The following is a 26,577-nucleotide window of genomic DNA, read 5'->3' as shown; positions in this document are numbered from 1 at the left end:
AATTTGTTATTGCAACCGTTGACAAGCTAGGAGGCCATCCACCAAACCTATTAGACCTACGATACGTTTTCTTTTCCACGTACTTGAGTTGCTTATCTTTCCAACGGCTCAGACATATTCCATCAAATCAAGGATTGATGCCGAACCTTTTGCGCTGTCATGGCTCGCGTGTTCTCTCCACTGCCGAAAGTGCCCGCAGGATGGTTTCAGCCTTGACTCTTCCAAGGCCGAGTCCGTGACAAAATCGTTGCAATAGCCGATGCACTAAAAGTGGTCGGCTTCTATGCCACAACATGATTGAGAGAGAATCAGGGAGGATGCCAGTGGAATTCATCTGAAAAGTGGAAAAAAGGAATGAATCTTAAGCTAAGTTCAAGGCAGGAGACGGGTGGACGATCTAGTCTTGAGTCATCGGCTCACCTCTTTCTGGAAGTCAGGAGTCATTACAACCTTTCGGAGGCAGGAGCTCACATCACTATATCAACGTGAAGGAACTGGTTAACCAAGGACACCAGCCACACTCACGGTGGTGTGGAAGTTTTGATGTTGATGTTGATTGGAAGCGTACGATGAACTTCCCGCAGTCGATGGGGAAAACGCCTAGTTGGGAAGACGCTATCAGCTGGGAAACTTTGCCATACAAATCGCCCACTCAAAACTTCACAACCCTTGCCTGAAAAGCTGACATTTACTTCTCAGCCTGTCGTGATGCGAAACTGCTCCGTAAGTCACGACGTGTGGCACGAGCCACAAGTTGCTGTCACGTGACTTATCCCACAGGTATTTCAACCCGAACCATCGTGGAGCTTAGATCTGAGGAAGATCAACCACTATTCATTCTCTCATTCCTAGACGTACGATGCTCATCACACAGCCTTAGGAAGTCCCTGTTCGGTCCACAACTCAACTGACTAAGCCTCCATTTCGAATCTATTTCAAAGCGCCATTATGGGGCCCTCGCAGTTGACTGACCCGGTCACCATCGAGTTCCCTCCTGTTTCTGCTGCGGAGCGCACTGAATTCGTCCATGATATTGTCAACGTTGTGAACAAGTCGTATACCGAGACCGAGGGCGACATCTTCTTACCAGGATATCAACGAACAAGTCCTCTTGAAGTGGCGGACCTCATTCGCACCGGCCGGCTCGCCGTTGCGTTTCAAAGCCCCGCAAAAGAGCCGGTTGGATGTGTCTCTTTGAAGAGCGTGTCGCCGACGCAAAATTCCTTCGCCATGCTGGCACTGAGTCCGGCCTACCGAGGTTTAGGGCTCGGGAAGAAGCTGGTCCAATTCGTCGAGGAGCATAGCCAGTCACAGGGATGCAAGGTGATGCAGCTCGAGCTTCTTGTTCCCACCACCTTTGAGCATCCCTTCAAGAGAAGAATTCAGGCTTGGTACTCGAAGATGGGCTATCAAGTCGTCAAAGTGGGACAGTTCGAGGAAGATTATCCAGCCATTGCCCCGCTGCTTGCAGGCCCGGCCGAGTACAGGATATCGGAGAAGGCGTTGGTATAATGAGCAGGGATTAGGATAAGATCAATTGGTTGGTTGGCTGGCTGAGGTTGATTGTTTGTCGCGTGGTAGGTAGACTGAGGCGAAGACAGTTAATTGCAAAGGGTTACTTTTTTTTGGTTGAGATGTTCAGTAATACGCCCCCTCTCACGCAAACTCAACTATGCGTCGACTGGGACAAGGATAATTTCCAACAAATTTTAAATATCATTTTTGGATTAATAAACCCAGAGAAAATGTATCCAATCAACATCCATTGCATAACAAAGGTTCTATCATCCCTCCTACGTAAGTGCTGCGCGGCTGGCTCAGCGAACCCGTCAGGGCAATCGCCAACATGTGACATGAACTCTCGCTCACAGCACAGTTGCCCCAATTACTACATTGAGGTAAATCTGTCTTAGAATCAGATCCTTACCTTTGACTCCATCCTCTGCTGTTCAATACAATTGGACCAGACATGGCTGATGACACTAGGTTTTACCCTGAAAAATACCCTCCACTCCCTTCAGGCCTACCTAAGGCTGCTATCGAAACATGCTCTCTTCGTCAATAGATCAATAGAATCGAACAAGAAGCTGAAACCATTTTCAAAGCTTACCAGAAGTATGGGTTCTTTTCCTCAATCTACACGATCATTCTCAAGGCAAGGCCTTTGAAGATGGCGCGGTCCAGATAGCCCATGTGGCTGGGGGAGAGCTTTTTTCGTTACAGTGTTATGTATTTCTTCAGGCCAGAAGATGCAACAGTCTTTGAAGTTCTAGAACCACCACTTGTCCCATTATGGGAAGGAAAAAAGGAGGAAAAGACTTTTGGGCAGTATATCTTGGACTTTGGGAGAGCGTAGGACGATGAAGATCGAACCGCTCCACATTAGGCTCGCTTGTCACGTTTTTACATGACGAATATGTCAGCCATCTGCTCACACCAAGTTGACAAGCAATTGCGAGGAGATATTTATGCAGTCAGCCGAAGAGTCCGCAACTGTATTTGACCCATCCGTTGTCGGATGCAGCTTTGTCCTGGAGCCTCTCAACAAATCGACTTTGCCGCGGACAACCATGCATCGCAATACGAATCATGATCCGAGACAGCGATTGCTGTTTGGCCACCTTGTCCGCACTACCTATCGTATAGACACGTTTTCGGAGTTCGTCGGAGTTGATAGGAGTCGATTGGGAACCAGCTGCAAGATGGCTCAGACTACAAGGAAACTTGAAATTCTGCAGCATGCTCACTCTGGGACCCATACCCTGGCGCTTACTCTCAATCCCTTCGAACCCAAAAACGCATGCATGTTAATTGGCGTCACCATGACCGAAATGATGATCCGATCAGAGCGGTTCATGGTACCGGTTTCCGGCCACCACTCCGAGGCAAGGAGAGGCAGTAAGCGTACAGTGACCATCTATGAAGATAGGCATAATCCGGGCTCGAAGGAATTCTTGCCTTAACGGCAGTTCTGAGTAGGATCGGACCGTCGTCGGTCGTTTTTTCGTCCCACCTCTTTCGGAGTTGTGCGGACGGAGTCACGTTGCCGGCGCCAGGGGCCGCGAGCAGCTGAGCTGGAGCTCGGGAACGAATGCCGATGAAGTGAGTCTCTCAACTCCGATCTCTCACCGTCCGGTATAGTACTAAAGACACAGAACAGCCGAGCGACAGTACTGCCTATCTGTCGCGCTGTGTCGTACCACCTGAGTAACTTCAACCATGGCTCCAGCACTGTCTGCACCACCCATGACCAAAGCTCCCGGCCCATCCAGCACTACCACGCCGAGACTTTTCGCAATGATTCCAGTCTTGTTGGCTGCTCTGCTAGTCTACTTCCCGAGTGCAAGGCAGCACCTCCTCGGCAGTCATGACGTCCATCAACTTCTCTCTCGCCTAATTTTTCTTGGCATCCGCTGTTAGTGAATCAGGTGATGAACCACTAGAATCCTTAACAGCCGAAAACTCTTCACTTCTCTGCTCCGGAGCCCTTCCGCGATGGCCTCACAGCCTCCGGCGGGCATCGGACCGCTGCCGGCCTCACCGGCCGGCCCCGATCGGGGCTCTGGGCCACCTCCAGAGCCAACCTCTCCACCAAGGGCTAAACGCCGCCGCAATACCGAGACTCAGCCACTCCGGCCCAGTCTCGCGGGAAGCCAGCCTAACACCTTCAATCCAGCCCCCCCAACGGCAAAGGGGACTCCGATCTCAACTCCAGCCACTGGTAGGACCGCCACTGGCTCTGTCTTGTCCGCCCTGGACGAGGAGGCCAGGCACTATGAGGCCCGCAAGGACGTCTTCTTAACCATCGCGCAGTCTGTTGATAATGTCGTCTCCAGCTTTGAGGGCCCCAGGAAGCAGATCGCGAAAGAGGCTACGGCCTATGTGATCCAAGCCCTAAAGAAGCTCATCAACAAGGAACATGCTCCGCCACTGAGCCGGAGCTGGGCCGCCGTCACGGCCTCGGCACCAGGTACAGCTCCAGACCCCCACCGGGCTCCGACCCGCCCGCAGGCCAGACCCCAGACAAGATCCCAGGCCCCACCCCAGCCCCAACCTCAACCGAAAGAGGACCTCCGGGTCTTCGCCCGCATCCCGGAGGAGGGCCTGTCGGCTGCCCGAAAGAACGCTCCCTTTGCCCTCCGCCAGACAGTTTGCCGAACCTTCGACCTCCAACTGGCAGATATCCCTCATATCTACCACATTGCGACCGGATACTCACTGAGGCCGTCAAACAAGCAGATCCAGCAAGGCCTCCTCGCGGACAAGCAAAAACTAGCGGGCTGCTTAGGGGCTTACAAGATAGAGACCCCGATAAAGTGGTTTACCTACGTCGTCCCGCGCTGCCCAGCCAAACTGTGGAGCGTTGATGGGGACGCCCTGGACCCAGCCACCTTGATCGAAGACGAGGTCTTTGCCCAGACAAGACTGAAGCCCACCCGGGCCCGGCAATCCCGCCTTGGGCCGAACCCCATTACGAACGAAGTCTCTTGGGTCATCTCATTCCTAACAGAGGTACAGCCCTTCAGACTGTTCAACCAAAGCAGCAGGTCCCAACTCATTCAGAAGAGGAAGACGCTCATCAGACACGACCCCGGCTGCCAGGGCTACCACTCAAACAGCTACTGCAACCGACAGCCGCTCTGCAACAACTGCAGCAGACCTTCAGACTCGCACGAGACTGGGCCCTGTACAGCTAAACCGAAGTGTGCGAACTGTTGCGGCCCGTTCCAGGCTAGCCACAAGAATTGCCCAGCTAGGCCTATGACGATGAACGGCATCCCTGCCCTCCCAGACCGGAAGGAGCGGGCTCGGATCCGCAAGGTTGGACAGAAGGCCTATGACGCCCTCTATGAGGCCGGCCTAAGCGCCTCTCGGAACAGCACCCAACAGCCTGGGGATCTCCCTCCCACCGACCAGGATCAACCGCCCGGCTCCAAGCGGCCACGCAAAAGGACACCTTCCGAGAGCTCAATTGTGTGCCTCGGGGACAGGGACACCGATAGTAGCAGCATGAGTGAGGATGAGCCCGAGGATGCCGAGGGTCCTCCCCAGACTAACCAGACTAACCGCGCTATCCTACCTCTCTTGAGCAGGAGTCAGAGGGTAGCCCAGAAACCGGATTACAACGTTGCTAATGCCTACACCCACCTGGAACTCGACTCGGAGACGTAGGCCGAAGCAGGCCTCTCCACAGGTGCTACGCATAGCTCAGTGCAACGTAGGGAAGCAGTCGCCAGCACATACAGCTTTCCTGGAGCTCTGCTGGGCTGAGCTGATCGACATTATACTGGTCCAGGAACCCTGGATAGGCTATGTTGACAAAATGCAAATCAACACACACCCAGGGTTCGATTCCTACGTCCCAGTGGATTCCTGGAAGGACAGGGAGACCAGACCTAGGGTAATGACCTACATACGGAAAGGGAGGAAGTGGAAGGCCCAGCAGCAGAGGCCCGCACAGACAAGGGACATCTTATGGATCACAGTTAACAACGAAATTACTGTGGTTAACGTATACAGGCAACCAGGAGATCCCCACAGTCACACGACCACAACCCTCCTAGGATACAGGCCGCCAGAAAGAGTCCTTGTGGCAGGGGACGTGAACGCTCATCACTACTCCTGGGAGCCCGGATCGAGGAACAGGAATAGGGGGGACGACATAGCAGACTGGGCAGATGGCCACGGCCTGTCTTTCATCGGCGAGACAGGGACTGCGACCCATGCCCAAGGCCATGTACTTGACCTTACCTTCTCGAACATTCCGCTCGCACACGCAGTGGTCAGCCCACACCTTCACCCAGGGGCCGATCATCAAGCAATTGTCTCAACAATCCCGCTTCATAGGCACCGACAACAACAGACAGATCAACCACGGTCACTATCAGTCCCAGACTCGGCCCTACCCCGGTTTAGAGACCTGATCAGAGCAGGAGTCTTAGTCTTACCTACCCTCCAGAACGCACCTACCCCTGCCGAGTTGGACACCCAAGCGGAACGACTAGTCGACCTTCTCTCCACGGCTGTCCAGGCTGTAGGAAAGAATCGAGGAAAGCATGGGAAGGGGGCCCCTTGGTGGACACAAGAGTGCGCAGAAGCCCACCGAACGTACCGCGAGGCCTGCTGCCGACAAGCCCAAGAACTAGAGCAGACCCCACGTCTCGCTACCCTCGAAGAGCAGAAGGTCTTCTTGAGTACAGTCAGGAAAGCTAAGCGGGCCTACTGGGCTGCTAAGATCGAAGGAGTTACCTCGGACCAAGAACTCTACAAGATTATGGGCTGGCGAAAGGCTAGCCTAGGGCTCAAAGCCCCCCCTCTGGTAGTGGAGGGCCAGACGATCAACGACACTCAGGCTAAGGCCCAGGCACTCCGAAGAGCCCTCCTACAGAGGTTCAGTGCACAGGATGACCTGCCCGGAGACCCGTTCGACGTCCCTACGGTCTCTCGACGACGGATACCCTGGCATGATGCCATCAGTAAAGAAGAGCTGAGGGAGGCTACCCTGACAAAGACCACGACCCCTGGCATCGACGGGATCACAACACGGCTGCTTCAGGCTTGCTGGAACCTTGTATCCGAGCCTGTCAGACAACTGTTCCAGGCCTGCATACAGACGGGTTACTTCCCCCAGCCTTTCCGCAGAGCAGAGGTCGCTATGATCCAGAAAGTAGGGAAAGCAGACTTCTCAAAAGCCGGATCTTGGCGGCCAATAGCCCTGCTATCTTGTCTTGGGAAAGGTCTCGAGAGGCTGATAGCCAGAAGAATGTCCTACCTTACCATCCTAGAAGGGGTGACCAGCCCACAACAAATAGGGGCTCTACTTGGCAGGTCAGCGGTTGACCTAACCACCTGCCTCGCCCACGACATCGAAATGGCCCTTGACAAAGGGCTCACAGCTACATTGGTGACGATGGACGTCCAAGGGGCTTTTGACTCTGTCCTTCGGAACCGGCTGATTGTCCGGCTACGCCAACAAGGCTGGCCTCACAGCCTGGCCAAACTGATATTCCACTTTGCTTCAAACCGAACAGCCAGAGTCAGGCTGGAGGACGCAACAACAGAGGACTTCCCCCTGGCTTGCGGGCTGCCCCAGGGCTCCCCGCTGTCTCCTATTCTCTTCCTGCTTTACATCGCAGACATCTTAGCAGAAGACCCGAAGCTTCGGTTCGGGTACGCAGACGACATCGGCCTTCTGGCTATGGGCCCTTCCCTTGAGAGTAATGCTGCGAGCCTCGGCCAAGAGATCACACGTATCCTCGACTGGGGAACGGAGAACAAGGTCGCTTTTGACCCAAAGAAGTCCGAGGCTATCCACTTCACAAGGAAACATAATCAGCAAAGAGATCTGCCAGAGATCAAGGCGAGACACCTTAGAATCGTAGCATCAACGAAGCCCATACGTTGGCTAGGGGTCTGGTTCGACAAGAGGCTTTCTTTCCGACACCATGTTGAAACAAAGCTGGCTGCGGCGACGAAGGCGGCCCAACATCTTAGACACCTGACAAACACAAAAGGCGGGCTCCCAGCCGCTGCTGTACGCAAGGCTGTGATCTCCTGCGTCCTGCCAATCGCCCTCTACGGGGCTGAGACCTGGTATGGAGGCATGACCAAGCCAGCCCCTGGCAGAGCCATCGATAGCGGCCGCAATGTTTCTCTCCCGATAGATGAAGTCACTACAGGCCAGAAGGGTCTTGCAATCAAGCTCGAAAGGGTCATCACGACGGCAGCAAGGGCTATCCTGCCGGCCTGGAAAACAACCCCAACGCGCAGCCTCCTTAGGGATGCTGGACTACCACCAAGCAAGGTGGCTCTAGAAGGAGTCCGCCTACGCTTTGCAGCACGTCTAAAGAAGGTCGATCTACAACACCCTCTTGTCCCGAGGCTCTCCCAACGAGGGCGGCAGCAGACGAAGCTCCAACGGACTGCAGACCTTGCACCAAAATGCCCGAGACCAGCACTCATCCAACCGCAGCACCTCCCAGGCTCACAAGACCTCATAGTCCTGCAGACTAAGAAAGAAGCAGCCAAAGCTTTCCAGGCCTGGCTAAAGACCGTACCAGACAGCCACATGGTTGTCTTTTCCGATGGCTCCAAAGCGACGAACGGAGCCACAGGATATGGGTTTGTCATCTACCGCAGCAACAGGCGCGTGGCCCAGGGCTGCGGCCGACTCGGTCTAGCAGAGGTGTTCGACGCTGAGGCTGAAGGGGCGAGGATAGGACTCCGGCGGGCCCTCTTAACCTCCCAAGGCCAACCCATACACATCTGCATCGACAACACCAGTGTCATCCAAGGAATACGGGGCGAGGCCCCAGACACCTCGCAAGCAGCGGTTCTCGAGATCCAAGCTGCTGCTAGGATATACAACATCCACACCCACTGGGCGCCAGGGCACGAGGGGATTAAGGGCAACGAAGAGGCGGACCGGCTAGCCAAGGAGGGCACAGCGCTGCCAGTCCCGCTAGGCCAACTAGCTACACTCTCCGGGATCAAGAGGCTTGGTAGAGAACGATTGCGAAACCAGTACAGACAGTGGTGGGGTAAAGAGGCGACAGAACGCTACACCCAGCTTGGACTGAGCTTACACTTCTCCTGCCCTCCCGAACTCGCCCTACCACGGAGCACCCTTCACCACCTCTTAGCGGCCCGGTCGGGCCACGGGGACTTTGAACACTATCACCGACGCTTTAACCACACCGAAGCTTTGCTAACCTGCTCCTGCGGGGAGGCAAAGGAAGTAGATCATCTGGTCTACTGCCCAGCGACCCTGGCGAGGAGGCAGCAGTGGCCCACCCTCTACCCAACTGGTCCGCTCGACCCCATAGGACCTATGGGGTCTCTTGAACGATACTTCAAGGGACTAATGACTGACCCAAAAGGCTTTGAGGCCTTCCTGCACGTGACAAACTTCTTCCGGAAGATCTGTCCACGCTACTAGGGAACGGGCTTCGGCACGGGATCTAGACAGCCAACTCAACCCCTAAAGGGAAATAGACGGGAAGCAATGAAACTGGGGAACCAGCGGGAACCAGGGACAGATAGAAGGCATAGTAGCCATCAGGCAGGATTTGGAGGACGAAAGGAAGGGCGATGTATGAAGTACATAGTCCTAGCCCACGGCTCTCCACGCCACATACCCTTCGGGAGGTCTGCGACAAGGGTTCCAACCTTGCCGCCATGGCGTTAAATACAACAACAACAACAACATCATGACGTCCATCCGACAGTGAGGATCAAGCAGGGAATAGTCGTCGGCAAGCTGCTCGATGATGGCAAGATTCCGGCGCCTGTCGAAGGGTTCCTTGGCATCCCCTACGCACTGCCTCCCATCAACGACCTCAGGTTCAGATCTGCAGTGCCTGTGCCAGAAGGCAATGACACTTTGGAGGCATTCTACATGGGGCCTAGGTGAGTGCATGAACCGAGATCGAATGCACGAACTGGGAGTATAGGATTGACTGAGACCTGGAAAGATGTCCCGGCAAACAAATGGTCCCGTTCTTGGAGGATCCTCTACTTGGACCTGACGTCGAATCCGAGGATTGCTTGACCATTAACGTCTTCAGGCCGCACGGTCACGATACATCGAGCGCAAAGCTGCCCGTGTCAGTGCTCATCCCCGGCGGCGCCTTCAATCGCGGCGCAGCAAGGATGCACAACACATACACCATGCTGGCCCATTCACCGGAGCCTTTCGTCGCTGTCAGCATGCAGTATCGTATAGGTGTATTTGGCGGACTCAACACTGAGCTCACTGAAAAGGAGGGTCTTCTGAATCTTGGTCTGCGAGACATGTACGCCGCTCTCGAGTGGGTGCATGAGAACATTGCCGACTTCGGCGGCGATCCGGATGATGTGACTGTCATGGGCCTCAGCGCCGCTGCGCATGGTGTAAGTGCTACTGTCCACATTTGTTGATAAACCACTACGACTGACATCAGCTCAGATTGGACACCTCATCATGGACGTCAAGCAGCCGAAGAAGCTCTTCCACAAAGCCATCATGGACAGCGGCGCACATACCGCAAGAACCATCCACTCGCCCTCCTCCGCGCTCAACACGCAGCATTTCCGGGAATTTCTGGATCTTACCCCGTGCGGTCACTATAAGGACCTTCGCGACCCCGGTATCCTGGTGTGTTTGCGAGCCTTGTCTTCGGAAACCGTTGACAGGGCTGGCAAAGATGTCTTTGCGCGATCCGAGCCCTCGGTCCGCTGGGCATGGCAGCCCGTCTTGGACGGTCACATCATCTCACGTCGGCCTCTCGACGCCTGGAAGTCGGGCAACTGGAACAAGGTGCCCATGCTGACCGGTTCCACCCACAACGAGGGCGCCAACTACGTGCCCAAGACCACCAACGCTTCGGAAGATTTCATCGACTTCTTCAGCACGCTGCTCCCTCACCTCACCAAGTCTGAGCTGGCAGAGCTGGAAGCGTTGTACCCCGATCCTGCGACGGATCCAACCTCGCCCTACGCAGACCAAATGCTCGCCAAGCACGGCGCGGGAGCTCAATACCGCCGCATCGAGGCCGCCTACGGCCACTACGCGTACACGTGCCCGGTCCGCCAGACGGCCATTTGGGGTTCCAGCAACTCGCCGCCAGACCCCCCTGTGTTCCTGTATCACTGGGCCTTGAACAGGACGGCGCTTCTGGGCGCCGTCCACGGCGACCAGATGCGATATCAGACGTATAACTCGGAAGTGCGAGGGATTTCCGCCGCGCAAGACGAGGTCTCGGGCAAGTTTCACGCATACTGCGTCAGCTTCATCACCAAGGGAGACCCTTCCGCGCTGAAGAAGGGCAAGTTTGCCGCGAGGGAGGAGTGGACGGCTTGGAAGGATGGCAGACCCTCGACCATGGTGCTTGGTGAAGGGAATGACGAGAGGGCTGGCGGGACCGGCAAGGGAACAGCTGCCCAGATGCAGGACTATAGGTGGGGTGAGGAGCAATGCAACTTTTGGTGGAGAGTTTCGGAGAGGTGGGAGGACTAGAGCTCTCCAGTGGTGTCATGTTGCCAGCCGTCCAGGCTAAGCAGATGCGTGGTTGTTTCCTTCAGCTCGATGTAGATTGTGCTTTGGCGACTTAGTTTGAAACTATTTACAACTTGAAGCCGCCTAACCAGGAGCCAACGTCTTGAGGATAGACAAATGTCGAATCCTCATTCATGTCATGTGTAAAATGAATGTAACTACGTAATGGACTAACACTAAGGCACCATGGAGGCTCAACATTCTTGATCAAAGCACCGTCTATTCTTCCCGATGAGACTCTGAAAGCCCGATAACTGCAGATACGAGAGAGCATTTATAGTAATTCCCAACCACTTGCGTGCTTTTGATATGTCGTGAAGCAGGACCGCTCTGTCAGCTACTCACTCTGGATGGCACAAGCCATACGTGGATGTCATGTGGCTGATTTCATCGGTATTTCAACCCGAACCTTTGTGTAGGATAGATCTTAGAAAGATCACCCACTGTTCATTCTCTATTTCCTCAACGTTCGGTGTTCATCACATGATATCATCATATCAGTGCCCGGATGAAAGTCCGAGGTCGGTGGGCCACTTGACCCGCCACGATTGCCCTTTGGCTTGTGCACTAACTCGCTATCTCCAGGTTTCCCGCGGGAAAGATGGGCACACTCCCACCCCGGTCCCCCGCTCAGGAACTTAGTCGTGCGCGATACTGGCGGGTCCAGGAGGCGAGTTGGGGAGAAAGCGACGATAAGCCAGATCTGGGGTAAAACAGACTAGGCCGGGATCACGGTCATGCCCCCCGGAACAAGTTACTGGCCCTACTTTTGGGAACCGTGTCCGTATTGGGAGACGGAATGGGAAGCCATCGGAGACTTGGTCCGATTATCTTGTTCAACGATAGCTGCTGCGGATACGTATTTAGGCTGTATCGCAACAGTGAGGCCTCGTGTACTTAAGTTGTTGATGTGATTCTCTTCCAAAAGTCTTAACAAGGCAGCTGAAGGTCAACCCGCCCTTAAGTCAAATCGTGCGATTCAACACCATTACATTCATTCTCGCGCGACCCTGGCGAGGAGGCAGCAGTGGCCCACCCTCTACCCAACTGGTCCGCTCGACCCCATAGGACCTATGGGGTCTCTTGAACGATACTTCAAGGGACTAATGACTGACCCAAAAGGCTTTGAGGCCTTCCTGCACGTGACAAACTTCTTCCGGAAGATCTGTCCACGCTACTAGGGAACGGGCTTCGGCACGGGATCTAGACAGCCAACTCAACCCCTAAAGGGAAATAGACGGGAAGCAATGAAACTGGGGAACCAGCGGGAACCAGGGACAGATAGAAGGCATAGTAGCCATCAGGCAGGATTTGGAGGACGAAAGGAAGGGCGATGTATGAAGTACATAGTCCTAGCCCACGGCTCTCCACGCCACATACCCTTCGGGAGGTCTGCGACAAGGGTTCCAACCTTGCCGCCATGGCGTTAAATACAACAACAACAACAACAACATTCATTCTCGCGCCGCCACCAACCAGGAACCCCACCATGGCTGACAACGTCAATAACGAGAAGACCCCCAACCTTGCGGCCGTGGACGACCAGAAGGCTCAGCACGACTGCATCAAGGCCCAGTCCAACGTCGACGGCGACTGTGAGGCCGTTGACGACATGAAGGTCGCGGAGACCGCCAACCTCGACGAGGCTCAGCTGTTCCTTCATGAGCATGGCATCCCCAATGCGAGTCTCGAAGCGCTTATGAGCGACGAAGCCGCCTTGAAGAGGCTCCGCCGCAAGATCGACTGGCAACTGATGCCCCTACTCTGCGGCACCTACCTCCTCCAGTATATCGACAAGCAGGCCCTCAGCTACTCTGCCGTCTTTGATCTCTTCACTTCCACTGGTATGACCAGCGACGAATACAGCTGGATGGCATCCATTTTCTACGTAAGTCGGATGATGATGATTCGAACCCCCTTGTTATTCCGGCATTGGATATCCTGATCTCAAGATCAAATTCTCCTGCCTTTGACCGGACAACCGCTGATTTTCAACTTGCGCAGTTTGCCTACCTGGCGGCTGAGTGGCCCGCATCGTACATTGCCCAGCACTACCCAACCGGCAAGATTGTGGCGGCATTCGTCCTCAGCTGGGGCACGATTCTCCTCTGCACAGCCGCCGCACACAATTTCACCGGGCTTGCCATCTGCAGATTCCTCCTCGGCGTTTTTGAATCGGTTATAACTCCCGCCTTTATGCTCATCGTTTCGCAATGGTTCGACCGCGGCAAGCAGCCTTCCCGTGCCGGTCTCTTCTACTGCTTCAACGGCATTGGCAGCATGACCGGCGGCGTGCTTTTTTACGGAGTTGGTCAGGCCAAGGGATGGGACGTCTGGCGCATCATCTACATTCTTTGCGGCGGTCTGACTGTTGTCTGGGGCATCGTGCTCTACCTCTTTATGCCTGACAACGTTCTGACTGCCAAGCGCTTCACCATTGAGGAGCGCGCCATGCTCATTGCCCAGAATGCGCGCGCCCGTGGCGGTGTCTTCAACAGCAAAATCAGAATGAAGCAGGTCAAAGAAGTGTTCCGTGACGGCCAGGTGTGGCTTCTCTTCTGGTTTGTGCTGTTCAACGAGATCATCAACGGCGGCATCGCAAACTTTGTCAAGCTCATCGTCAAAGGATTCACCCATGATGCCCTCCTCACGACTGCATACGGCATCCCGTATGGTGCCTTCACGGCTATATACATGTTTACTGGCCCGTACATGGCATCTCGCGTGAAGAACGCCCGTACATACGTCATGATCATCTGGCTACTGCCGACGCTGATTGCTGTCGTGCTGTTTTGGCAACTTCCTCGCTCCATGAAGGGTGGTCTTCTGGCAGGCTACTACATGGCATGTCACACTCTGTCATTTTTGTCTGAGAATGACTCAACTGTTGGCAGTATTTACTAACATGATTTCAGTGCTCTTCTTTCACCGGTGCTCTCATCGTCGCTCTCCAAATGCCCGCATCCAACGTCGGTGGCTATACCAAGAGGACCACAGCCACCGCCTTTGTTTTCCTCGCCTACTGCATTGGCAACATCATTGGGCCCCACGGCTTCCTCGGGTCCGAAGCCCCCATCTACCAGACCGGCTGCAAGCTCATTATTGGCTGCATTGCTGCTCAAGTGGCTATTGCCATTGCCCTGAGGCTGCTGCTCATCCGCAGGAACAAGATGCGTGATGTCGAGCAGAGCGGCTCTCCCCCCGAGGGGAATGACGCGGCGGTGCTGGAGGACTTGACCGACTTTGAGAACAGGAGCTTCCGGTACATGTACTAGACTGGAGTCTTCCCTAGCCGAAACCTCTTGTTCAACGAGAGCTAGTATGTTTGTACCTAGAAGTTACTAAAGGGTTGAGATATCCTATTAAAACATACCGCTATGCGATACATGTTATTGAGCCTAACCTGACGTTGTAGGTGCATTTCTTTCAGATAAATTCATTAAGCAACGATGGCCGCTTGGCATCATCAGGAAATACAACGCTGGATCCATGTCCTCGTCGGACATACCCTCGGTTTCGGATGCCAGAGCTTCTGGAAACGCCTTGAAAAATCTCGATGCCATCAGTCGGAGCTCAATCATCGCTAGGTTCCGTCCAGAACAGGCTACGCCCGGTTAGTATAACAGTCGTATTGCACGTGAGATAATAACGCAAACTTACATCTAGCCCCTCCACCAAAGGCTAGTAAACATTCTTTCATCCGTTGTGTGGGATGTTGCCATCTCTCAGGATGGAAACGATCCGGATCGGGAAAGGCTTTCTCATCGCGATGTAGACTATATGCTTGTGTCGTCACGGTAATCCCCTGCGGGACGAAATGACCAGCTAGTTCCTGACCGCCTGCAGGGACCAGGCGAGGAAGTCCAGCAGGAAGGGCCGAAAAGAGCCTGAGAGTCTCTTGTATAATCCAGTTCAAATAGGTCAAGTCCTTGAGTTGGTTGCCATAGGTGTAGTCATCTGGAAGAGTGCCCAACTCCTCCAATAGTCTGGATCTGATCTGTGGGCTCTTACACACAGACCAAACAAGGTACACCAAGGTAGTGGCAGTAGTGTCAGTACCTCCGACGATATATACCTGGGCGTTGTCGCGCATCTGGATTGGCGTCAACATCTTCCCGTCTCCAGATGTGTATAAGCTCGAGAACAAAGTTGGATAGGATTCGACGCTTGTTTCCTTTCTGCGTTCAGCATAACGATCTAACGACTGTTGAGCGTAGTCGACAGTTCGATGTTGAAGTGCACGAGCGTCTCTGAACACCGGGATTGGCAGGTATTTCGCAAGTCGCGATAGGAACGGAAACGTGATTCGGAGGTTGCTGACGTATCCCATCATAGCAAAATCCTGCACGGACTGACTCATCTGTCACAGATATCCGACATCAGCATGATCTCCTAGTGAGTCGCAGTAACGGTAGGTAAACCACAGACCTTGCCTGTTTTTAGGGTTTCAAACGATTGACCAAACACCAAGTCGCCAATGCAATCATACGAGAACAACGTGAACCATTTGGCAATATCGGCTGCACCGCGAGTTCTGCACTCGTTGCGCATGCCTTCAATCGCGAGTCGCGAATGGTCGTCGATACGGGAGTAAAACACCTTTAGGCCAGTCTCTGACATCGGCTGAGCTAGGAGGCGCTTGTATTTGGCATGAACCTCGGGGTTGGTCTCGGTAAAAACGTTTGAAGAATCAGGAACTAGATCGGAATAAAAAGACGTTTTGTAAAAACCTGCCTGAACGCTGTGGATATGTTGGCATGTTGGTAGATCACAGACGTCGACATGGAGTGGGGAGAATCGAACTATCGGGCCATATTTCGCGTGCAACTCGTGTATCCATACGGGATGCCTCGCAGCGTATCGGTTGTAGGTTGATGGGATGGCTGTGAACCTGGTATACCACGGGCCGGGAATGTGCGATAGAGGATTCGTGATGCCTGAGTGTATGAATTCAATTATCTTTGATGATTGTCAGTCCAAGAGTTATGTAGACAGCGCATGTCTGATTTCAAATTGTAAAACGGGGCTTGCATACTACGACGAGCACTACACCTGCTAATATGCTCGCAAGACTGAAATAGGAGAGATCAATGTAGACCGAGTACATGTTGTTGTTATTGTGGTTGCTGCTTGTGGTGCTGCTTTATTATGGTCTTCGAAGTTGCGTAACTAGGATTGTGTGTTCGCAGGCAGTGCTTACAATACGTGCAGAGGGATGAACAGCTTGCGCTGCAGAGTCGACAAGGCCAACAGGTATCTACTTATACCCGTTTTTTCACACAGTTCGGATCTGCACCATCCGAGAATCCAGCCTTCCAACTCAGCGACACAGCCTCTCCGATATCTACATTGAAGGTTCTCTTGGGGTTTTAAAATGACCTTAGGCTTATCGTCATTTTGTTCGTAAGAAGTCCACACAGTGCGTGAATAAAACGTACGTCCACCTCGCAAAGAACCAACTGTTTCCCCTTATCAAGATAACAATGTATGTAAAGACGAATCTCAGCTAAATCATCCTTTTAGTAAAGTTGCTGCACTGCGAGAACTTAATATGAGCTAAACCTAGATACCAGATCCTCTCCGGGCCTGGAATACCTACCAAATACACAAAGTTCGTGAACGGGATATAAATTCCGCTGACGCACGGTTGATGATTATCCTTATACACTAATGGCTTGAAAGCCTATCTCTGGGGCGAAATGGTATAACCCAAAGGTTGACATAGATCAAACATCTCCGACGAGCCGCTGACTCGTTTAGGACATTATAAGAACGAGCTCGCGTTCTAAAGCTACGCAGACGTCGGCTAATGTTCAGAAATCACTAACCACTTATTTGGGTTTTCGCAAAGAGCAAGGGCTGTCTTAGATGGAGGATCTGTGTTCACTTTCAGCGAGCAAGTGAAGCTTTCGATCAGCGCGTCGGGACTGTTGGCCGAATGCCAAACGAAGTTCCTTTGTCAACTTTGTAAGAGGCAAACGATGTCTCTTGTATTACACCTAGAACAAGCTTCCCATCGCGTGTCCGGTGGGGAAAAGCTTATAGCGTTACTTTGTTAGCCTTTCCTGGCGACCAATCGCTAAACACTAAACACCTCTTAGAGGCGCGGATGTCGGAAAAGGTATTGCTAGGTACCTGTATGCAACAGCTCAAGTGGCTCGCAAAGCAAACCGCCCGGAGGGGTTCGAGGCAGAATACGGCTTCCAAACCTGTAGAACGACACGAACGAACTAGACGAAAGCTAGGGAGGATGGGGGGTTTAGGCCCCAACCGCCAAGTCCAGGTCACTCAGTCTCATCCTCCTCCGTAGCATCCTGCTATTTACTGTTGATATGACAAGATTTTGCTGCTGGACCCAGCGGTACCCTGTGCGACTCAAAGGTCCGCTGAAATGGACATGATCAAGCATTACTCTGATATCTTTTTGGTCTATTGCCAAGTGCTCCTCGGTCAAGTGGCTGATAGGATGAAGTATGAACCTCGCCGGAGGGATTGAGAACCTTGCCTGAGAGCCAAGCTCATGTTATTTCAACGACAGCTCAGGGGGCGCCCATGCTCGCAATGAATGACGCACACCGCTGCTATGCCGGGCTTACCGAAAACTCCCACCTTCGTCTCCCATCATTCGAATGCACAGAAACAATCCGCGAACGTCTCCGGAGGTTGCTCAACGCCACCCAGAGTTAGACTTTAGACACTTGTACCTGAACCTTAGTTCGCGGAAATGTCCCCCGAGGCAACCTCATCTGAATCTGTCTTTACCGCAGGAAAAGATTATTTTAGGCTTTGAGCCCGGCCCTGTTCTACCGTGCTCTCGGAACAGGACTCTCATATTATGGCACGATCCGTATTGTTTTCTGTTCGTTTTACATGTCAAGAACGGTCTTGTTCCCTTGACGTCAGTCAGTTTGGTTAACTCCCGCACCCGCACCGTACTCGTATTTGCTTCCCAAAAAACACTTTGCTTGGAGAGAGATGGGGATGTCCAAGAATTACTTAGCTTCTGGGAAAATGATAGTTCAGCAGTGACGACTGATTGAGAGTCCAAAAGAAGCATCTCATTGCGAACTTCGGCGTTTAAAATATATATAGCCGAGGTAGTGACATGACCGAGTTCCTAAGTAAAGTCGCGGGCTCGCTAAAACTCCCTTCAAGAGCCCAAACAATCATCAAAGTAAGAGCAGATTCTACGAATTCGAGTACAAACTAGAAAGCCGGATACAACTACGGACATCGACGACCTCACAATGGAACATCACCCCCCAACCACTGTCTATGACGCCAATGCCACGAAGAGCAACCTCAACAACGCAGTCGATCCTTCTATCTCAAAAGGGAATCCTCTGGTGTCTTCATGGCTCCCTCTCATCTATAACAGCCTCTCCTCTCTCCTACACTGGACAGGCTCCTACTCAGCCGAGATGATAGAGTACCATCTCGCCTTTGTAGCTGAGGCTGTGGTCCCCCGCCTTAAACCGCCTGCCGCAGCTGATGAGCCGCGCTACCTTGCGACGCATAGCCATGGGATATATGAAGCAAGCATCGCCTTTGCGTCTCACACTCCTGCCAAAGTGCGGTTCTCAGTGCAGCCGCTGGTAAGCCCTGCATGCGATGATCTCTTAGGCCAGAAGGGAACGCGCGAAAAAATAGAGGGTATAGCGTCTGTTTGCAGTGCAGACCGCACCTGGCTGGATGATTTTGTGGATTCTGTCTTCCTTACTGCTGAGGAAGAGGCAGAATTAGTCGACAAGAAGGCCAATGGTGATGCTGCTACTAGTACACCGCTGCAGCAGAACTGCTTCGTTGCATTCGATCTCGAAACCAACATGGATAAGAACGGTAACGCAGCAATCATCATGAAGACTTACCTGTTCCCGCAACTCAAAGCCCTCGCAACAGGCCAGAAGCTAGTGGACATTACGGAGTCCGTTATGATACGACTTGCCGGGGGCAATAAGGACATGTTGGCCGCCTGGAACCTGCTCAAAACGTTTTTAGTCTCCAACCACGAAGTCAACATAGATTTCCTCGCTATCGACTGCCTAGCGCCTCACAAGAAGCCTCGCGCCAAGGTGTACGTCCATACACGCCTTAGCTCGCTCAGCTTAGCCCGCACCGTCTTCACCCTAGGAGGTCTTCTTCCCAATTCATCCGCTGACTTTCTGTCACAAGTCTGGCCCCTGCTCATGGACATGGAAGACGTTTCTCAGGCCACCATGGATGGTGTAGAAAAGCCTCTCAACAAGCCGGATAAAGACAATATGCAGAGCCGAGGGCTTTGCTTCACCCTCTCACTGGTACCAGGCAAAGTAATTCCGCAAATCAAGATGTATGTGCCTATGTGGCAGTACGCGCGCAACGAGGCCGACGTTTTGAAGCGCTACCAGCGTATACTGCAGACGGAGGGGACAATGGGTGATTACGATATTGGAGCTGCTGTCCAAGGCGCCTTGTAAGTTTTATCTTGACTACAGGAGTTTTTCTTAATACTGAAAAGCAAAGTAATACTAACTATTTTGTTCCTCCTTTTTACCTAAAAAGCAAGAAAGAGAGAGAAATAGGTCTTCATACTTTTGCATCAACTACCTCTTCTGCAAAGGGCTTACAACTTACTACCTACTTTGGGCCAAGGGTTTGGGAGTGAGCGTTGATAGCTGGGTTTCCGGGAATTTGGTTAACCTGTTGAGTGTACTGGTCTGTAACGCTTTAGGTTCCTCGTCGTCAGTCAGGCTTGTTCAGTTCTTTTCCACTGCAGTGTTATAGTCGTACTACAAAGGGTGTCTGCTCACTCCCTTTCTTCTTTTCCCTTAACCAGCATATGTTGCTTCCCTAAGAAAACCCACTCTTTTTATTTTCATTCTCTTTTCTTCGAGTTCAATTTACTTAGTTTCAATCAACCATTTCGCGCCTAGAACCCCGTTCGTTACATGGTCTTCTTACGTGCGTATTGGCGAGATGGTCTGCTTCTGGAATGATTAAAGATATTCTAACATTCCGTGATGCTTTTTCTAAGTAGCCCTAGGCGGGCTACGGGTGTTCTAGCTACGTTGATATACGAGATAAGAGCCCATTACCTGAGGATCTGCTATGCGTTTTCGTTAAGCACAAACGCCTGTTAACGATCCATCGTAAGTGCCTACTTCATACAGGCTTCTAAGGTACAATTTCAAGATACTTGTTATATGACCGATGTTAAAGCAGGTCAGTGGTCAGGATGAACATTTTGATTTAGTTCGCTTCAGTCATCATGGTATGTGATGGAGAACCTTATTTCGGCGTGATCGGGGCCGAGGGAGCTCTCTTTCTTCCTCCACAATTCACTGAGAGTATTCTAGGTTGCTTTTTCTTACTCACTCACTCACTTGAGGGTTACCTGCTTAGATACTGTTGGTTTCACAGGGCGATACAGCGATATCGCGTACTTTAACGAATAACTATATAGATTGATTGACTAGCTGATGTGTAGAAGGAAATAATTTTAGGCCTGGCTGAGGCAGTTAGGAAGAGTATCAGACAGGTGAAGTGATGCCAGGCTATGGCGGTCAGTCACAGGCCGCCACACCACTTACTACAGCCAGATTCCACTAGACTGAAGTCATCCCAAGGTTAATCATTGCGATTCATCATTGCTCGGGGTATCTAACGCATCACAGCCCATGTTATCTAACTTAAAGGCTTAAACGACTTACCCCCCATAGTCCGTACCGTAGAAGCTATTTGTCAGCCATGAATGTGATTGATTCTATGGAGGCTTTTTTTAGCCTGTCGTGGTCAATGAGGGGGCCATGCCAATGCGGATTGTTAGCCTATTATAGTTAAGCGTGCTTGGCATCGTGATTTTAAAGTTTTAATCTTTGGCATAGGCAGGGGGTAGATAGGGCGTCACTTACTCGTAGTCTGATCCGTCCTCTGCAACCTTGCAACACACGTCAGCCACGACAAGCGCAGTTTTTTTTAATATGGGACAGGTTGCCTCTGAGCTGAGCAGCTTTAGGCCTGCCCCCTGCAAATCTTGTTCTCCTAGGGTAACAGAGTGGACTTGGAACGAAACGCAGAGTACGCTATAACGTATGTGCCACGTGTTGCAATGCAAGCCGCTGTAAGGCGTCCCAGAGAGTCGCAATAGAATCTTGTCACAAATCTTCATCAAGTATTAACTTGATAGCTCTTTGCTAGGGGGCTGGGAATACCTAAGACTAGTTATTTTTTAGAAACAGGGTGTACTAAGTTTGTCACGAAGCTCCAGGATAACAAGAAGGGTGGAACCGAAAGACAGGCAGAGGAGATCAGGGCGTAGTAAGGGTGCAGAAGGCGGACTACAGTGCGCTTAAAATTGTCCGTAAGAAGTTCAAATCATTTTACATGGAAAGTGTTAAGCATAACACATTATTAAGCACTGCTTCGTCCGCAGCAGAGGTTCTGCATACTTCCTTAACAGGCTAACAGTCGGCCCGCCCGCCGATCACTTCAAGTAAAGACAGCGACGCGATGTGGGCCGTCTCAATCACAGACGCCTAGCTCATGGCATCTATCATGTATGGATATGGCCGGGAGTCTCAGCATCTCATACAGCCGGTGGTTCCGCAGCACCCGCTTGACCGGGCGCGAGCGGGAAAGAGATGTAGAGTAATCCTTGTGCCCAGGATATTCGATGCTTGACCCATGCGGCTCCAATCACTGACGAGGCAACAGTTGACACTTTCAATGTTCCAATCCGTTGAATCTCAGGGGTAGAGCGTGGGCCTTATTGCTAGGATAAGTTCTTGTCAAGGAGAACATATAAAGATGCCATGACAGTCCGTCTGATTTCAAGGAATGCACAACGGACGACACCACTTCATTCCTAGTTCTTGATCAGCCTCCTCGTAGCATCTTCACCTTATTTTCATCTCCTCATTACCTTCTCATTCACGTTATTATATACTCGACCAAAATTGTAGCCGTACTACAAGATGATCTTGGAGCTCCAGGCTGCGGGCTCGTGGCTCCCATCCCTGGTCCTGTGGCCTGTGCTAGCCATGTTACTGGTGAGACTCGCTGCCCCGAATTGAAATTCGACATAAGAACCCACTATCCCCTTTAGCAGCTCCCATGGCCAGTCTTGTAGACAAGAAACTAACAGATAGCAAAAGGTCATCCTCTCCCTCTCTTTCTACGTCCTCTACAACCTCATCCTCCACCCGTTACGCAAGTATCCAGGCCCCAAGCTCTGGGCGGCAACCCGCATCCCCCACTCGATGATGATCCTTCGCGGCAACCCTCACAAGGAGATCCTCAGCCTACACCAGCGATACAACGCCGATATCATCCGTATATCTCCCAATGCTCTATCCTTTCTCCACCCGGACGCCTGGAAGGACATCATGGGCCACCGCAAGGGCAAAGCCGAAGAGAACGGGAAGGATCACACCGAGCAAGGCAACAAGGAAATCCTTTTTAGCGACCGCGAGAACCACTCGCGATTCCGCCGCATCCTCGCAAACGGATTCTCCGCCAAGAGCATGCAGGATCAGGAGCCCATCATCCTCGGCTACATTGACCTCCTCGTCAAGCGCCTCCACGGCATCGCGAGCAGGGGGCCTGTCGATGTTGTGGCCTGGTACAACTACACCACCTTTGATATCATTGGCGACCTCGCTTTTGGTGAACCGTTTGGCTGTCTCGACAATTCCGAATACCACCCCTGGGTCAAGCTCATATTTGAGAGGATTAAAATGCTCATGTTGTTCAATGTCGCCAACAGCTACAAGGGCGTGGGTCCACTTCTCAGGATGTTTGTCCCCAAGTCGCTGATCAAGAGCGGCCTGGCGCATATGGAGCTTGTCCGGGAGAAGGTCAACAAGAGGGTATCACTTGGCATGTCGCGGCCCGACTTTGCAGAGGCCATGCTCAAGAAGAAGCAAGAGGAGGTACGACATATTTGGCGGTCTCGCCCTTGACCCTCTTCCCTTGGCCCTTTTTGTTTTCAGTCCTGTCACGTCAAAATGCTGACTCTCTTTCTCTCTTCCCCAAATCCAGGCCATGACCGAGGAAGAAATCCACGAAAACTCAAACGTTCTCATCATCGCTGGCTCTGAGACGACGGCCACAGCCCTCTCGGGCGCCACCTACTTGCTGACAACGAATCCGGACGTGCTGGCGAAGCTCACCCACGAGGTCCGGAGTAAGTTCGCGAGTGAAGAGGAGATTGACATCAAGAGCACCGCCAAACTCGAGTACCTCCAGGCAGTCCTTGAAGAAACGCTGAGGATGTACCCGCCCGTCCCCAGCGCGTTGCCGCGCCTCACCCCCCCGTCGGGACAGGAGGTCCTGGGCCAGTGGGTCCCTGGCAACGTGAGTGTCCCCCTTTTTACCCGTCTTCTCCTCCCAGCCCGTACCGCACAAGAGAACGAAAGGAAAAGAGACTGCAGTCGCTGACAGAAAGGCCCCTGGAGAATAGACAAGCTTGGCCGTCTGGCACTGGGCAATGTACCACACCGAGAAGAACTTTGCCAAGCCCTTCGAGTTCCGGCCCGAGAGGTGGTTGGGCGACGCGGAGTTCGCCAACGACCGCGGCGACGCGCTCATGCCGTTCCATACCGGACCCAGGAACTGCATCGGCATGAACCTCGCCTACGCTGAGATGCGGATCATTCTCTCTAGAATCGTCTGGAACTTTGACCTCCAACTGGCCCCCGAGAGCAAAAGCTGGATCGATCACCCGGTCTTCGTCCTCTGGCACAAGCCGGGCTTGATGGTCCACCTGACGCCGAGGAAGTCGGGCTGAGGCAGGCGAGATCCCGCTTTCGTCCTGCGAGTGGTATAGGTTGCAGGAGGTGGCGCCCAGATTTTCCCTGATGGAGGATCATTGTGGGATCTCAACCTCTCCAGCGTCTAGTACAGGTATAGATAGCGTTTCTATTGAAATCTGATTACACCTTAACTGACTCATTAACACCTACTGGTTGCTGCCAGCTCTGCTACAAACTTAAGAACATGGTTCAAAATAGCCACAGGCTAGGGTGAGTCCTCAGGCTGCCTGATAATAATTGCCTGTAATATGGATCTTTTTAGCTTAGACTTAGGGCTTACAATAAATCCAGGAGAAAAATTAAACGTTGTATAGTATGAATGTTTCAAAGAGCTGCACACAGGTATAAAGATTATGCATGAGTTGAAAGTAGCTTCTATCTATATGGCGCGCAGAGCGGCGGCCGCTTGGTACAAAGCGGGCCGTTCCAGCGCAAGATGCGGATTATCTCTTATTCCGGTTTAACCATCGGATCGGCCGTACTGATGAGCCCCACTTGGGTGAGGCTATCACGACAAATAATTTTCACAGGTTTATCTCCTATCCAACTTCACCTCTAAAGATAACGTTAGGTACCAGGCTATTCACTTTGGTTATTCGGACCCTAGCAATCTAGTTTAGCAGGAACCCTCCGTTATGCCACGATATGCTAGTAGGAAGAAGAGAATATAATGTGAAGGTGAGAAGAGATAGTGTGGAGACACGGAGGAATGAGTTGAGTTATGTAGTAAAAGCTGAGGAGAGACAGGAAAAATTTACAAGATCCCGCTACTCGAAAGGAAAAGGCACACGCAGCTTTCTGCATCTAGTCACTCTCGCAACCAGGAATTACTGATGTTTTAGGAAACTTTGGCTGAGGAGGAGGTCCTTCTCGGCGTTTGCAATCCTCATCTGTTGAATACAGCCTGAAACCACCTTTAGCTTTGGCTTTTTGTCTCGTTTCATCATTGGCACTAATCAGTCGCTGCCAGGGGCCCAACTGCAGATGCATGTGGTAGTTGAGAAGGTTGTCCTCGGGCGGATAGTACTCCACATCCCAATCTTCGCTGTGATCGTCGGGCGTGTTTACGAGCTTATCTGGCATCGTCAACGCATAGTAGCCTCTGTAGAACTCCTTGTTCGGTCGGAGGTAATCCTTGGTCCAATGCTCCTCAGAGGGCCACCCCTTTTCGCACCACCCGTCAGAAATCTCAAACGGACTCAGTTGGATCCCCTCTTCTTTGGCACGTTGCTGGAGATGTTCCCGATAGAACTTATTTGGGGACACAATCGCTGCGTCCAGCTGTTGTTCTGTCGGCTTCATGCCGTCATAAATTCCTAGGAAAAGATCTCGATAGTTCCCGGCGATGCAGGCGAGTGTGACTTGGTGTTGAAAGTCAGGTCGGCGCCACGCCAGCTCGCGCAAGGTCTCCTTTTGCGGACAGTGAGGCCACCAGAAAAGCTCGGGAAGAGTTTCACCATGGATCTCGCTATCGATGCGGGAGAGGTCGTCGTTCATGATGAATCTTGCGTGGAATGCTTGCCGAAGAGTGGTGTTGCCGTCGCCGCGGGGGAAGATGTCGTCGACGCATGTTTCGAGCCACCGCGCGAACGGCGTGTGGTGGTAGGCTCCGCGCACAACAGCCGTGATCTCGTTCGGGATGGTGACTGGGCGTCGCAGGCGAGCATATCTGTCGATGTTGCCGTCCCAGGCGGCCATGAGGATCAAGATGTCTTTGTTGAGTGGAGGCAAATCTCTGGGAAGGGGCTTGTGCAGCAGGTCGATGTCCCCGTCTCGTAAGGAGGCGCTTCCAGGGTAGGGCCACGTGAACATACAGGCATTGGCGTCTTCTTGAATGTCAAAGTAGTGGTGGGGCCAGTAGCGCAACGCGAATTCGTCTTTGGAGGCGGCTTCGACCTCTTCAGCGGTTGCATGGGGTCGCAGCGAAGATCGAACAGCGGCGTCTCCGTTGAGACAAGCTCCCGGCCGTGGGTTTTGCAGATCAACGGATCGCGTGTAGTCGTTCATAACGGCATACCGCACAGGTTGAGCAACAATGGCCTCGAAGATATCGGCGTGGCCGTTGTCCCGGGCTTCTTCGGCAATCGAGACATCTGGTAGCAAGTCGAGCTCGTCGTAAAGCGTTTTGTATCCTGCGACGGCACAGGCTCGGCCGACTTGATAGCGCATCTCCGGGTAACGGCGGACGATCTCGCGATAGGTGTTCTCGGTGGCAACATCGGGATACCAAATGCAGTAAGGCTTCACCGCCTGGGAAACCATGTCTGGAATGGTGTTGCTCATGATGAGACGGGCGTTGCGAGCCCTGGTGTAAAGGTCGCTGCTCGAGCATACATGGGTGACTTCCGAGGATGTGGCGAAGGCTTTGACGTGTCGAATCCCATGGACGAGGAACTTGTCGCCGTCACTGTAACCCCATTCTGGTGGGTCTGGCCGCAGGGAAGTTCCACTGTAAACAGCAAGCTCCTTTCTGTCTCTCTCGCTCATCTCTGTTTTCCTTGCAGAGAATGAGAGCATTCGTGGACGAGAAGGCAGAGGTTGAGAATGAGAAGGATTGGTGCAGAGCCGACGCAGAAGCGAAGTTGTTGCCTTGACGGGTCTGGCTGTTTGCAGCAGCATGGTGTGTATGCGGTAAATTGAAAATGTCCGCCGATTTTCTCCGCTGACGGAGTCTGTTAGTTGGAGAGGAGGAGGAGGAGGAGGACTAGATGGAGGATAAAGACGAGGAGAAAAACAGACGGATAAAAAAGC

The 26,577-nt window shown here is 52.6% G+C and overlaps 6 protein-coding genes across 6 annotated transcripts; 4 read left to right on the top strand and 2 right to left on the bottom strand.

Moving 5' to 3' along the window:
* The first annotated feature begins 829 nt into the window (after positions 1–829).
* CDEST_14249 (Putative GNAT domain, acyl-CoA N-acyltransferase) lies at positions 830–1,688 on the top strand. Its single transcript, XM_062930405.1, has one exon. The coding sequence runs from the start codon at positions 949–951 to the stop codon at positions 1,510–1,512; it is 564 nt and encodes a 187-aa protein (XP_062786456.1). The 5' UTR covers positions 830–948; the 3' UTR covers positions 1,513–1,688.
* Positions 1,689–12,524: 10,836 nt separating this feature from the next.
* Positions 12,525–14,310, top strand: CDEST_14248 (Putative major facilitator superfamily, MFS transporter superfamily; the record flags this gene model as incomplete). The annotated part of the gene is made up of 3 exons (XM_062930404.1): positions 12,525–12,923; positions 13,040–13,819; positions 13,951–14,310. The coding sequence occupies 3 exons, from the start codon at positions 12,525–12,527 to the stop codon at positions 14,308–14,310; spliced, it is 1,539 nt and encodes a 512-aa protein (XP_062786455.1).
* A 123-nt stretch (positions 14,311–14,433) lies between these two features.
* Positions 14,434–16,142, bottom strand: CDEST_14247 (Putative cytochrome P450; the record flags this gene model as incomplete). Its single annotated transcript, XM_062930403.1, has 4 exons — positions 14,434–14,639; positions 14,696–15,395; positions 15,464–15,994; positions 16,134–16,142. The coding sequence occupies 4 exons, from the start codon at positions 16,140–16,142 to the stop codon at positions 14,434–14,436; spliced, it is 1,446 nt and encodes a 481-aa protein (XP_062786454.1).
* A 2,140-nt stretch (positions 16,143–18,282) lies between these two features.
* CDEST_14246 (Putative aromatic prenyltransferase) lies at positions 18,283–19,491 on the top strand (the record flags this gene model as incomplete). Its single annotated transcript, XM_062930402.1, has 1 exon — positions 18,283–19,491. The coding sequence occupies one exon, from the start codon at positions 18,283–18,285 to the stop codon at positions 19,489–19,491; it is 1,209 nt and encodes a 402-aa protein (XP_062786453.1).
* Positions 19,492–21,987: 2,496 nt separating this feature from the next.
* CDEST_14245 (Putative cytochrome P450) lies at positions 21,988–23,801 on the top strand (the record flags this gene model as incomplete). Its single annotated transcript, XM_062930401.1, has 4 exons — positions 21,988–22,062; positions 22,168–22,944; positions 23,054–23,368; positions 23,475–23,801. The coding sequence occupies 4 exons, from the start codon at positions 21,988–21,990 to the stop codon at positions 23,799–23,801; spliced, it is 1,494 nt and encodes a 497-aa protein (XP_062786452.1).
* Positions 23,802–24,630: 829 nt separating this feature from the next.
* On the bottom strand, positions 24,631–26,343 carry CDEST_14244 (uncharacterized protein; the record flags this gene model as incomplete). The annotated part of the gene is made up of 1 exon (XM_062930400.1): positions 24,631–26,343. One exon carries the CDS (start codon positions 26,341–26,343, stop codon positions 24,631–24,633), a length of 1,713 nt encoding a protein of 570 aa, XP_062786451.1.
* Between the last annotated feature and the right edge of the window lie 234 nt (positions 26,344–26,577).

Source organism: Colletotrichum destructivum, chromosome 9 (genome assembly GCF_034447905.1).
Source record: "Colletotrichum destructivum chromosome 9, complete sequence".
Classification (NCBI taxonomy): Eukaryota; Fungi; Ascomycota; class Sordariomycetes; order Glomerellales; family Glomerellaceae; genus Colletotrichum; species Colletotrichum destructivum.
This window is presented reverse-complemented; position numbering and strand designations above follow the sequence as displayed.

Bases quoted from the DNA above. Each gene is read 5' to 3' on its own strand.
- CDEST_14249 (XM_062930405.1), top strand. From the start codon at position 949: ATGGGGCCCTCGCAGTTGACTGACCCGGTCACCATCGAGTTCCCTCCT.